This window comes from Stenella coeruleoalba (genome assembly GCF_951394435.1).
Source record: "Stenella coeruleoalba genome assembly, chromosome: X".
Taxonomy (NCBI): domain Eukaryota; kingdom Metazoa; phylum Chordata; class Mammalia; order Artiodactyla; family Delphinidae; genus Stenella; species Stenella coeruleoalba.
This window is the reverse complement of record NC_137152.1, coordinates 95,995,087-96,007,975: the sequence shown is the minus strand read 5'-3', so window position 1 is coordinate 96,007,975 and position 12,889 is coordinate 95,995,087. Positions and strand designations below refer to the sequence as shown.

Sequence of the window (12,889 nt, the reverse complement as noted above, 5' to 3'; positions counted from 1 at the left end):
CACTATCTTGTCTTTCTTTTCTCATTTCATCACAGATAGGAGTAAATTTGAGTACAGACTGGCATTTGGAAACTGCAGGACTGGGTCATTTTCATCCTCCCAGCTCTGACATTCTAAGCCCGTATTGCAGGGCTGGGAGTAAAGAAAGGGTAGCTATTGCCAAGGATACGGTATCAATGAACAGGTGTTGCCTAAAAGCCTTTAGCTCTTACTTCGATAAACAAGCAAAAATCAGATCGTCGTGTAAAAAGGACATAAAGGAAAAGGGGGAAAAGTCACGTTCAAGCCTTAGCATGCATACTCACATAGTAAACAACGTTTTCAGAAAATACTGCATGCTGCGAGAACGTTGCGGGATTTTTTTGTTTTTTGTTTTCTTTTGGGAGGAATCATTGATGATACCATTTAAAATACCAATAAAAGGCAAATTCTACATCAGGCTGAAATGCTCACCAACGATCTTTATAAATACCTTTGCCGGGTCGGAATTTTTGACGTAGGGCTCTGCACAGTGCGTGATGTTTCCCTGGAGCACCTTTTCAATTCTCGCGACCAGGAAAATTTCAGGATGTGGATTCGTCACTGAGAAAATTCCCTGGAAAAAATTCCTCCCGTTAGACTTTTCTTGAATGTTGTTTGGTTAGTTGTTTGGTTAGTTGTTTGGTTAGTTGTTTGGTTAGTGATTCCTAGCGGTGTGTTTAGCACAGAATGTTGATATTCAACATAGGATCATGTCCAGGGCCCTGGCAATAGATAGCATTTCCTTTCATACAGCTTCGTACAGTTTCCCAGGCTCCCAATGCTCCTTTCAAAATGGATTTTCTATTTTGTCACCAATTTCACGTGTATTATTGGTCCACAAGCACAGGTGTCACCCCGGCTGCTTAGCCTCTTGTGTTCGGCGGTATTTGCAAGGTGCGTCCTTAGGCCTTATCAGTACGGCGTGTATTGTTTGGCTTAAGCGGCATGTGCAAAAATAGCGTGCATTTCTGAAGTGGAACCGGATATGCATTTTTAAACGTAACTGCCTGCAACTCCGGGGCAATTCACTCACACTTAACTACTACTGATGGTAGCTAAGAAGGAAGAAAATACTTTATTGCTCTGTATAACATAAAAACTGAATCATCCTATAGAAACCATTCCTTTGTTGCAGTTAAAGAGCGCTGGTGCTCTCAACGTAAAGGTAGAGGACAGAGGATCCGAAACTCCTTTTGTTCCCAAACACTTTATCTCAGGTACTAATGTAGATGCAACCCAAGTTCCATGAGTTTTCTTTGAGGGCATGTGGAACAAGCATATCATCTCCTGTTCCAGTTCAGCTCCTTCCAAATATAATGTCTTCCAAATGGCCTGTTAGTTGGTTATGTCCGTTGCTTAAAGAAGCACCACACAAATGAATTCAAGTGTAAAAATCCATCACTGGGACTCTACCAAGTTTTATTTTTCTGCTTGGTATATTACCAACTGTGTTAAGATAGTGTGTTCCAGTTTTCAAAGCATTTCAGACACGGTAGCTCATCTGTTCCAGAAAGAACCCTCTGAGGTAGACAGGAAAGGAGAGAAAACCAAGTGTAGGACGCTAAGTAATTCCCCCAAATCCAGCAGCTTCTAAGGGTCCCGGATTATGGCTGATTTAGCTTTGAATTCCCAAGCAGCAAGCATGGAAGAAAGTAGTTAAAAACTGTTCGGGGAGTCAAATCTCCTGGGTTCAAATGCTGACCCCACCATTTATGGGTTTAGGCAAGTCGTATCCTCTCTACATCTCAGATTGCCCATCTATGAAATGGGGATGATGAGAGTAAGAGTGCTTTCGTAATCTTCTTGAGTGGATTAAATGAAGTAATGCACATTAGGTACCTGGTTATTGCCAGAGTAACCCAAAGCATCCCAAGATCCCAGAACTTGATTTTTGGTTCTGCCAGGAGCGTGCTGCCCGGGCTGTGACATGCAGCTGGCAGACTGTTAGAGCGGCTCCCGCAGAAGGTATGCTGAGCAGTGCACCCTGAGTGCAATCTCATGCTTTCTGATTGTCACATGACTGTGCTAGAGAGTTTTCGTGCACCATCTCCCTCAGTCTTCATAAAAACCCTTGAACGCAAGCACTACGATATACACATTTTACAGATTAAGAAACTGAGGCTTAGAGACGTTCACGCAGTAAGTGGGTGAAGATTGCAGCCAGGGCTTCCAGACGATACACAGCCTCTCAGCCTCTTGACCTAGGCTTCCAACATCTCACGCGATACAGCTTGAGGAGAACAGTAACACCAATTACTGCCATGGCTAACATTCACTGAGCGCCTATTGTTCCCCATGCCCAGTACTCCAGCTGTTCCCCCACACAGCCATTTCCCCACACTGATGCGAGCAACGAATATTATCATTTAAAAGGATTTGACAACTGATAAGAGGAAGCTGCTTTCACTCGTTTATCTGTTATCACTGTTACTACTGCTCTTAATAGCAGCCACGTCTTACTGAGCCAACTCGGCGGGCCTGGTACAGGGCCGAGTGCTTTCTAGGGACAGCACACGTTGTCTGAGCCTCACAGTCACCCTGGATGCAGGTACTATGGTTACCTCCAGTTTACAGATGAGGATGCCGAGGCACAGAGATGCTCACTGTTCACGCGACCAGGATTCCGGTCCAGGGGGAGACTCTCTGCAGCTGCGTCGCCTTTTGTCCCACCAGCTTCGAGCTCGCCCCCGTCCCCGGAACACAGAAGGGTAACCAGAGAGCACCCAGGAATCCTGTGTGGGCTGGGAGTCCGGCTCTTTAGGACAAGGCCTCTGGCCCTTCCCTCCTGTCCCACCAAGGAGGCATGGATGGGCCTGCCCCCGCCGGAGGGTGACTCTCACCCACTTCACTGCCCCCTCCCTCTAAAGAACGGGCCAGGTCCCCCCAGCCCAGTCCGCAGCACTTAGCCCCCAGAGCACGGCAGGGCATGTGACGGCAGAGTGCCCCCTTTTCACTAGCGCCCAACACCTGCTGCCCCCCAGCGGGGAGCCCACAAGCCACAGGTCAGTCTGGGGGACACGGGGGACTGAGCTGGGTCAGGGCATCTGGGAAGGAACTGCCAGGCAGCTGAGAGTGAAGTAACTGGTCACAGTGGCAGGAAGGCAAAACTACTCAACGGACCCAGCTTCCTCCTTTTCCTGTGGTCACCTTGTTGCTCCAAGGAGCAGATGGGGAGGGCCTAGAACGGCCCGCAAGCCCCCACTGTCCACCAAGCCCTGGAGTGGCCTCTTTCTACAGATCATGCCACCCCTCGAACAGCCTTGGTGGAGGTGACGGGGTTGCCAGACAGCCCTTTCCAGGAATGCTGGGGAACCAGGCTGTTTCCCCGTCTCTAGGGTGACAGGGAAGCAGTGCAGTAGAGGGGGGAATGCTCCTCATCTCAGTAGCTCTGTGACCTTGAGTAAGCCACCTGACTGCTCTGTGCCTCAGTTTCCTCATCTATAAAATGGGAATAGGAATAGGACCTACCTACTTTACTGGGGGTGTGGTAAGAATTAAATGACTTTATACAGATAAAGTACCTAGAGAAATACGGGGAAAAAAAATTGCTGAAAAAAATCTGATGAGCTGAGATTAGCGTTCAGATCTACTAACATCCAGTCTCTCCCTACACAGTACTGCATCCTAGTCCTAAATGGGAGGAAGATGAAGAAAAAGCCTTCTTCAAAAGAGAATGTCCAAATATTGGAGCAAATGACCGCTTCCTGGTATCTTTAGTTGATCTGGAACAAGGGTGCAAAATGATAAAGCCATTTGAGGCCGCTGCCGACTCCTCTGAAGCCTCTCTCACGTCCCACATCTTCTATGCAGTCTTCTAAGGCAACTCCTGACCCTTGACCCCTCCTCACATTCCAAACTCCTCCACTCCCACTGTGTGATACAAGTCAGCACTTAATTACATACTGCCTAATGTTGTTGACTGAGGTCTTTCGAACAGACCTAGGCTCAAATCCCACCTTCACCACTACCAGCCATGTCATGACGGGGAGCCTACTTAGCCTCCCTGATCAGCAGTTTCCTCATCTGCAAAACAGCAATAATTATCCTATTTCACAAGACAATGGTGTTTACGTGAGACACCAATGGAAAATTCTGGCACACAAGAGACATGCAAAAAATGCTGATTTTCTTCCTGACCTAGGTTATAGGTGGGATGACCCCTGAAACCACAATTTAAACTTCTTGTATTGAACAGACAGCTGAGCACACTGAACTAATGCAGCAAATACATCATTGGCTTAGAAGGACTTATTTGACACTGTGTGGAAAATTTTAAACATATAATTCAATAGCAGGTTCTCAAATACTTGTAATACTGTCTTGCTCAATCTCTCTTTTAGAAGCATAGGCCGTCACAGTGGAACGTTCAAGTATGTGACAACCACAGTCTGAGTAACAAACTAAGAGGATGTAAGGGAATGAGGAGCAACATGGGGAAAAACGACCACAGGTCCACAGCCCAGAGGCGAGTGACAGCACATGTCAAGTCCCCTACCATTGGGCAATCTGTATCAATGAGCATAATCTTTGACCCTGAAAACCCCAATGCTTGAAATTTATTCTAAGGAGATAATTCAACAAGTGAGCGAACACGTAAGCACAAGGATGTAATAATGCAGTGTTCTTTATGATATCCCCAAATTAGAAATATCCTAATGAGCTCAATCAGTGGAATAACAGATTAGCCTTTAATAAGAATGTGACTGAGCCAGATAGTGATACAGGGTGATAAACACGATGCTGAATAAACACAGTAGGTATAAACCAGCACGACTATGATACAGTCTGTAGAAGAGTACACATAATGTGTATGTGTTTACATACACACAACAGAGACATCCAGAAAGATGTTTGCCAAAATGTTAATAGTTATCGTCTATAGGTGCTGATTTTTACTTTCTTCTTTATTACTTTTTGTATTGTTCGAATTTTCTACATGATAATGTATTTATTTTTACAATCAGAAGAAAAAGGAACATTTTTATTTAGGGTAAAAGAAATCTCATTACAATGCGAGCTGCTTCGTTCTGCTTCTTCCCACTTTAATTCTCTGCCACACTCTAGTTTCCTTTCAGTTGCAAAAGTCTAGAAGGCAGACCATCAATTCTGCTCTGCCTAACCTCTTATGGCGTCCAGTCTGGTCAGAGGTCAAAATGCCAGGGAACTGTTAGGCTCCTTCCAAAGGGCATTCTTTGCCTCAGATAGGATAGGGGAGCGTAGCATTACAGCTGTGACACAAGAACTCCTTGAATAAAGAGAGTTTATGCTCCATTAAAACTACCTACTCAGGGGCTTCCTTGGTGGCGCAGTGGTTGAGAGTCCGCCTGCCGATGCAGGGGACACAGGTTCGTGCCCCGGTCCGGGAAGATCCCACATGCCGCAGAGCGGCTGGGCCCGTGAGCCATGGCCGCTGAGCCTGCGCGTCCGGAGCCTGTGCTCCGCGACGGGAGAGGCCACAACAGTGAGAGGCCCGCGTACCGCAAAAAAAAAAAAAAAAAAAAAAAAAAAAAAACTACCTACTCAGAATGGGAATGGGAGTTAGGAGGGGAAGGTTATTGTAGGGTCAACTTTTTCTTCAAAGAAACGAGTTTTACAGGTACTTATTGCCTTGCTCAAAAGTATGCGCAGGGGTACAGGGGTGTGTCTGTGTCATCTGCATTCCATCTCACAAAATACTTCCTTTGAGATTCACATCACGGTCTCACTTCACCAGTGTATTATTAGCATATTTGCTGGTTTCCTTTTTTTCCCCTCCAACTTCAGTCACCAGAAAAACATCTATACACAGACCCTACAAGAGATGGAATGCCCATGAAAACACTGGCCTGAAACTATGAAGGAACCCAAGGGTGTTTCTGTTTCTTATTCTGAATGCGCTACCAAGGCTAAAAGATCATTCCTTACCTGCCTTATGTAGCGTAACTGAGATTCAGCAATTCCATGAATGAAAGACTCCGGTGAAGAACCTCTTGAGTTTCCATCACTAGCCAGTTGGGTTGAAGGGCTCCACAGCATTTCACGGACAGATGCGGGATTCAGGTCTACGTGGAAGTCAGCTGAAATCTTACAATTGTTCTTCACATCAAATAAGGCAAGATTTATAAAAAAGGGTTCAACCTGGGAATGAAAACCATTACGTTTTTAAACTATGACTTTTATTTTAGGTGGGGTGAGGGGAGGGACACAAATTACAAAATAATTTTTTTTAATTCCTCTGAGTTCAACATTTAGCTAAAATTGCATTGTGGCTCATTTGCATATAAGAAAGAGCATTCTAAATAACAGACTATCAAGTTTTAACTTCTGTCAGGTATAATTTCACAAGCTATAAATTTTTTAAAATGATGCGTAGAAATCAGAAGCCACATTTAAAGAACTTCAACTGTTCTATGAATAAATTTTAATTCTCCATAGGCTTATTGAAATTACCCCAAAATAATGCCGGTATTACAGAGCAGAAATAAATCTTCCCTTTTGCTATGTTACAGCTTATTGGATTATACATTTAATAAGAGCTAATATCAGTGAACATCCAATTACTTGACAAAAGCTTTGCTCCATCAGCAATTTTGGAAGACATGATTCCTCTCCACAGATGGCATTTGAAAGCTGGTCACAAAGAGAAATTTCATGCCAGATGGCATAAAGATTAACCCTTTACACACCGAAAGTCTGCTAGTGCATCTCAGCTACTTTGTTAGAGAATAAATCATCACTGTGGCTATTTCTCAAAGACAAAGTAGAACCCTCAAAAAGATGAACATAAAATGCAGTCTCTTTGGCGATTTTACATTCATAGTTTCAAGTATTCCTAAGCAGCTCAAATGATGCGTGACAGCTAATAATTAGAATTTGCTGTGAAGAACAGAATGAATTTACCCTATGAGAATAGTGAGTGAGGTGGAGCTGACTGCACAGCATCTGTGTTCCTCCATGGCTTTGGTGCTCCTTACTCATGGCTATGAGTCAATTTCACAGAAGTCATATTCTCTAGTAGAATTTACAAATGTGAGGGCTTTCCACGCTCTGCAGACAAGTCCCTCTTGAATGTAAAGAGCCTGCCTACTCTACCTGCTATTTTGAATAGGTAAGACTTTCATGAATCCTCTCAAGATGAAAACACATTCCTATTCTGGCAAAATAAAGACATGTATGGAATTCTTCCATGCCAAATGAATCGTAACATGTAGCAATGGAATTTGCATGCAGTAAATTAGTTCTCAGAACAAAATTGAAAATCTTAAAAAAATAAGGAAGAAGTTTCCTTAATGCACTGGTTTAATGGAGGCAGAAGGAAAATTCATACATACGTTTGTGGGTGGTCCTTTTGCATTGTCTCCAACTTGACCCAAGATATTGAACGTTAAATCATGGCAATTTACCAGGAAACGTTTATTGCACTTTTCCTCAAATGGCTTTATATCAGGTTCAATTCCGGAAAAGTCCAACCTCTACAAAATATATAATATGAATCAATTCTCCCCCAAAATAGATATTATATGAATATAGATCTATGCGTAAAAATTGCAAAATCCAACAGTTCTCTGTCCATTCTTCATTTGAACTCTTATTTTTTTATTCAACAAGGCTTTGTAGAGCTCTTATAGTAAGGTTCAAACACAGATAGAGAGAAATCCCGACCTCACCCTCCACCCCACTCCTCTGACTTCATCTCCTATCCTCCCCCCGACCTCTGTTCAGCCCCATTGGCCTCCTTGGTTATTTCTCCAGCACACCAAGTATACTCCCACCTCAGGACCTTTGCACTTGGTGTTCTGTAAGGAACCCTCTTCCCCCAAGATAAATGCAAGGCTTATTTACCAGGGTGAGCCTCACCAGGGTGAGGCTTCATTTCATTCAAGTGTCTAATCAATTGGCATTTCCACAGAAAGACCTTCCTTAATTCCCTATATAAAACTACATACTGGGCTTCCCTGGTGGCGCAGTGGTTGAGAGTCCGTCTGCCGATGCAGGGGACACGGGTTCGTGCCCTGGTCCGGGAAGATCCCACATGCCGCGGAGCGGCTGGGCCCGTGAGCCATGGCCGCTGAGCCTGGGCGTCCGGAGCCTGTGCTCCGCAACGGGAGAGGCCACAACAGTGAGAGGCCCACGTACCGCAAAAGAACAAAAAACAAAACAAAACAAAAACTATATACTCTCTGAAAGTCTCTACTCCCTTTCTTTAATTTCGTTTTCTAACATTATTTTTGATATTTATTTGGTTGTTTATTGTTTGTCTTCCCCACAAAATATTATGTTCCAGGATGGTAGGAATTTTGTTTCTTTCATGAGCTGTGCAGGAGACAAATTTGACATGAATGGATATGGAAAGCAAGAATAACACAATGGCCTCTAACTTGGAAGATTCAGTAGACCGTGATGTTACAAACTTAGATGGGAAATAAAAATGAATAGCAGGTATGGGGGGGTGAACAGAGGTGATGAGTTCAGCTTGGGATGTGTTGAGTTTGAGGTGATGCAAGTAAGTGGTTGGAAAAATAGGAGAGGTGTGGGTTGGAGATCTGGATTTGGGCATCAGTGGTAACCAGGGTGAGGAGGACAAGGCCGGACCTCTGGGGACCACCTACATTGAAATGATGAGCAGAGGGAAAGGCATGTGCTCCTGAGCTCAGCTTCTAACAGAGCTGGGAGATGAACTCTGGCTGCCACAGAGATATATTTTTGAAAATTATTGTTATCTCAAAATAAAGTTTAAAAAAAGATACTGGGGGCTTCCCTGGTGGTGCAGTGGTTGAGAGTCCGCCTGCCGATGCAGGGGACACAGGTTCGTGCCCCGGTACGGGAAGATCCCACATGCCGCGGAGCGGCTGGGCCCGTGAGCCATGGCCGCTGAGCCTGCGCGTCCGGAGTCTGTGCTCCGCAACGGCAGAGGCCACAACAGTGAGAGGCCCGCGTACCGCAAAAAATAAATAAATAAATAAAATTTTTTAAAAAATAAAAAAGAATATTGGGAGTCAAAGAATTCCTCTCACAGAATCCTCCTCCTTAGCTCACACGGCTCAGGAGATCCTGAGTTCATCTGTTCATTCTAATGGTCTGAACAGACTCACATTCTGTGCACAAATGGGAGGAAAAGTATATACTGTGGGACAACTTACTATACTTTCGATAAGACCAGAGACAGGGTAGATGGGAAATGACTGGATGAATCCGAGCAGAATATACTGCCAGTATGGAAAACTCAAGCCAAGAAACATAAGAATTTTTCTCAATTGCCTGAGTATTTCAAGCCAAAACAGGTATTGTGACTGAAGAGTCTTGGATAATTATAGCTGTCCTGACCTTGCCTACATCACTGACAAAATTCTCCTTAAAAGGGCCTAAAATATAATATTCGTACCTGAAAGCACGATTTTCCCCCCAGAGTCTATTTATCTACAAATGTGTGGGACTAGACAGCTCCCTCTTGAACACTTATCTATCTGTGGAGCCAGCGGAGGCAAGTCATTGCCATGGAGATCAATTCTAATTTCCGCCCATTTATCTGCTCTCCTTTCTAGCTTACTCAGACGGTGGAATATGAAGAGAAGCTGGACTAAACGCCCCCAGCCCCCAAATCCTTTCCCTTCTGAGGCCTAAGAGTGCAAATGTTGGGACATATGGCCATCCTCAGTAGTTCAAAGTTGGAGCCACCCCCTTCAGTCAGTGTTTCTTTTCTTTTGTTTTTTGTGTTTTTTAAAATTTTTTGTCTGCCTCTTCTTTGGGGGATGCTTATTAGGCGTGTACATTTTTAATTTTTTTGGCCGTGCCACTTGGAATGTAGGATCTTAGTTCCCCAATGAGGGATCGAACCCGTGCCCCCTGCATTGGAAACACAGAGTCTTAACCACTGGACCGCCAGGGAATTCCCCAGTGCTTCTTTATTCTCTACGGTCAGTGGAAGAAAACACATCTCTAAACACTGAACTCTGGCCAAAAGTGACAGCCGATATTATAGGATGACACTGCCTACCTAGAAAAGTACTCGACACACACAACCTAGATTTCTCTGTAGTGAAACTGCCTTCCATAACCAACACTGAAGTCAATTTTCTGTCAAACTTTCATTGCAACAGTGAATTTTTCTCTCACTGTGTAGCTCACTGATAAACAACTCAAACATAAAATCAGTTCAGTTCCATGACCACAAAAACACTACACCACAGATTTTTTAAAGACACTAGATTGAGTTTCAACCACAGTCAATTGGCTTCTTTGTATACAATCAAAGAGTCTGACATGTTCAATTAGAGCCCAATCATGATGATGAGGGGTGGGATCAAAGGCTCAGACATGCTTGGAATGAGTAAATTTCTGAATGAATATCTTAGAACTAACATTCCCAAGGCCTGCTATACCCCTTTTTGTTTTAATTCATACAACTTACACAAATAATATAGTAGTGCTATGGAGAAAAAGGGAGAGAACATTTAAAACAAATTTTCCCCAGATAATTTTATTTTCTCATGTGGTATTTTATTAAGGAAAAACTTTTGCATTATTTATAGACTATATACTTTTTCCATTACAGACTAAAAACTTTTAGTTAGAAAACTGTATGAAGTGGGGGCTTCCCTGGCGGCGGAGTGGTTAAGAATCCGCCTGCCAGTGCAGGGGACACGGGTTCGAGCCCTGGTCCAGGAAGATCCCACATGCCGCGGAGCAACTAAGCCTGTGGCACACAACTACCGAGCCTGCGCTCTAGAGCCCGCAAGCCACAACTACTGAGACCACGTGCCACAACTACTGAAGCCCACGCGCCTAGAGCCCGTGCTCCGCAACAAGAGAAGCCACCGCAATGAGAAGCCCGTGCACCACAACAAAGAGTAGCCCCAGCTCACTGCAACCAGAGAAAGCCCTCGCGCAGCAACGAAGACCCAATGCAGCCAAAAATAAATAAATAAATTTATTAAAATAAATCAGAGGAGGCTCCTCTTTAAAAAAAAAAAAAGAAAGAAAACTGTATGAAGCAAAAAGAAATGAAAACAAAATCAGTCTTCCCCAAATTATTTTATATTGTATTGACATATTTTCACTGAGGAAAAAACTGTAATGCTTATATAATGCGTACTTTTCTATTGAAAAAATCCCACAGATTTTAATTAGAAATCTCATGTAGAAAAATTGAAAAGAAAACCAAAATATTCATCTTCCCTCAAATAATTTCATTTTCTTGTGAAATAGTTTCCATTAGGAAAAATATTTGTAACATTTATACACAGCAGAATTTTTCCATTTTAAAAAATCAGCAATTTAATTAGAAAACATGATGGAATTACCTAAATGGGAAAAGAATATGAAAAAGGATACATGTATATGTATAACTGAATCACTGTGCTATACACCTGAAACTAACACAACATTATTAATCAATTATATGCCAATATAAAATAAAAAATTTTTAAAGAGGTAAAATAAGAAAATATCATGGAATTAAATATTAACTACCTATATATCTTAGTACAAAAAGTGCCTCACTCTCATGAAAGAGATTAAAATACACATGTGCACATAAACCTGTACTTCCCTGCACCGCTTTCCAGTTTAAGTGAGATACATGAAAATTATCCCAGTTCTACAGGCCTACATCAAAAGTGGAAGATAAACACGTCTCATATGACTTGGTGTTCCTTACACTGCAGATATTCACTGCTACTGGATCACAATTGTATTTAATGGGTTAAAAGCACTGAAACCATTGTTAAGGACTCTTTAATTTATCCATTTTGAGGAGTGAGATGAAGTGAAAAGAATATAAAGAACTGAGAGAAAAAAAAATATATATATATATGTTGTCCCAAACTATTTGTATATACGCTAGCCCTCTTAGTGAAGTTAGCTGTTAAGCTACTTGTTCAAAGTAAGCAAGACAAGTATAAAGCAATAGATATGCCCAGTAGTGCAAAAATCAGTGATTTCAACATTTCAGACATTGTTTATCTGAATAAGCAACTATTCTAGGATTATTTAAAGAAATGTATCATTAATACCTGAACTTCCGAGTCAAAAGAAAAGAGGTTCTGTCTTCCATCTCCTCTACTGAGTTTGTTCAGCTGTTCAGTTTCTCTTCCATACTAAAATTAAAACAAACATATATATATACACACACACACACAAACACGAAACATTACTTCATTTCCGTCAAAACAGTATTAAATGCCATTTAATTATCTAGTTTATGTGAAACTAGCAATCTGCCACAGCTTCAAAAAATATACTATTCTTGGGCTTCCCTGGTGGCGCAGTGGTTGAGAGTCCGCCTGCCGAGGCAGGGGACGTGGGTTCGTGCCCCGGCCCGGGAAGATCCCACATGCCACGGAGCGACTGGGCCCGTGAGCCATGGCCGCTGAGCCTGCGCGTCCGGAGCCTGTGCTCCGCAACGGGAGAGGCCACAACAGTGAGAGGCCTGCGTACCGCAAAAAAAAAAAAAAATATATATATATATATATATATATTCTCCATTTCCAATCACTTAAGGTGGATAAAGAATGCTTGCTGGGCAGAGAATCACAGTCACCATGACCCATAAATAAGCTATAGATCAGCTTCTTATACTTTCTATATGCCTTTCATAATACCAAGAATACTGTTCAACCCATAGTACAAAAAAGAAATACAAGAGACTTTGGATGTAAAAGAGAATAAACGAGAGAAAACACTATCTTTTATATATCCATGGTGCTAGCCATGGAATATTATACACAATTCTGATTCCATCACTTTAGGAAAAACATAATGGGCTCTACGGTCTGGAATGACAAAGACTCAGAGGGGATACATTAAAAGCTACAGGGGATCACGAGTGTGTTCCTAAATTTTGGAAGACAGCTTTGAAGCTTAAGAGAACGCTAAATTTCAAATAGAAAAA

At 42.7% G+C, this 12,889-nt stretch overlaps 1 protein-coding gene across 5 annotated transcripts in view; it reads right to left on the bottom strand.

The window, feature by feature from the left end:
• DOCK11 (dedicator of cytokinesis 11) overlaps window positions 1-12,889 on the bottom strand; it is a 189,445-nt gene that overhangs the window by 117,452 nt on the left and 59,104 nt on the right. For all 5 annotated transcript variants that reach the window (XM_079910668.1, XM_079910672.1, XM_079910670.1 and 2 more), the window contains exons 10-13: window positions 12,012-12,095; window positions 7,332-7,472; window positions 5,926-6,138; window positions 473-595 (exon numbers count right to left, since the gene is read on the bottom strand). In XM_079910668.1, coding sequence (XP_079766794.1) covers window positions 473-595; window positions 5,926-6,138; window positions 7,332-7,472; window positions 12,012-12,095 — 561 coding nt within the window. The remainder of the gene's footprint in view (window positions 1-472; window positions 596-5,925; window positions 6,139-7,331; window positions 7,473-12,011; window positions 12,096-12,889) is intronic.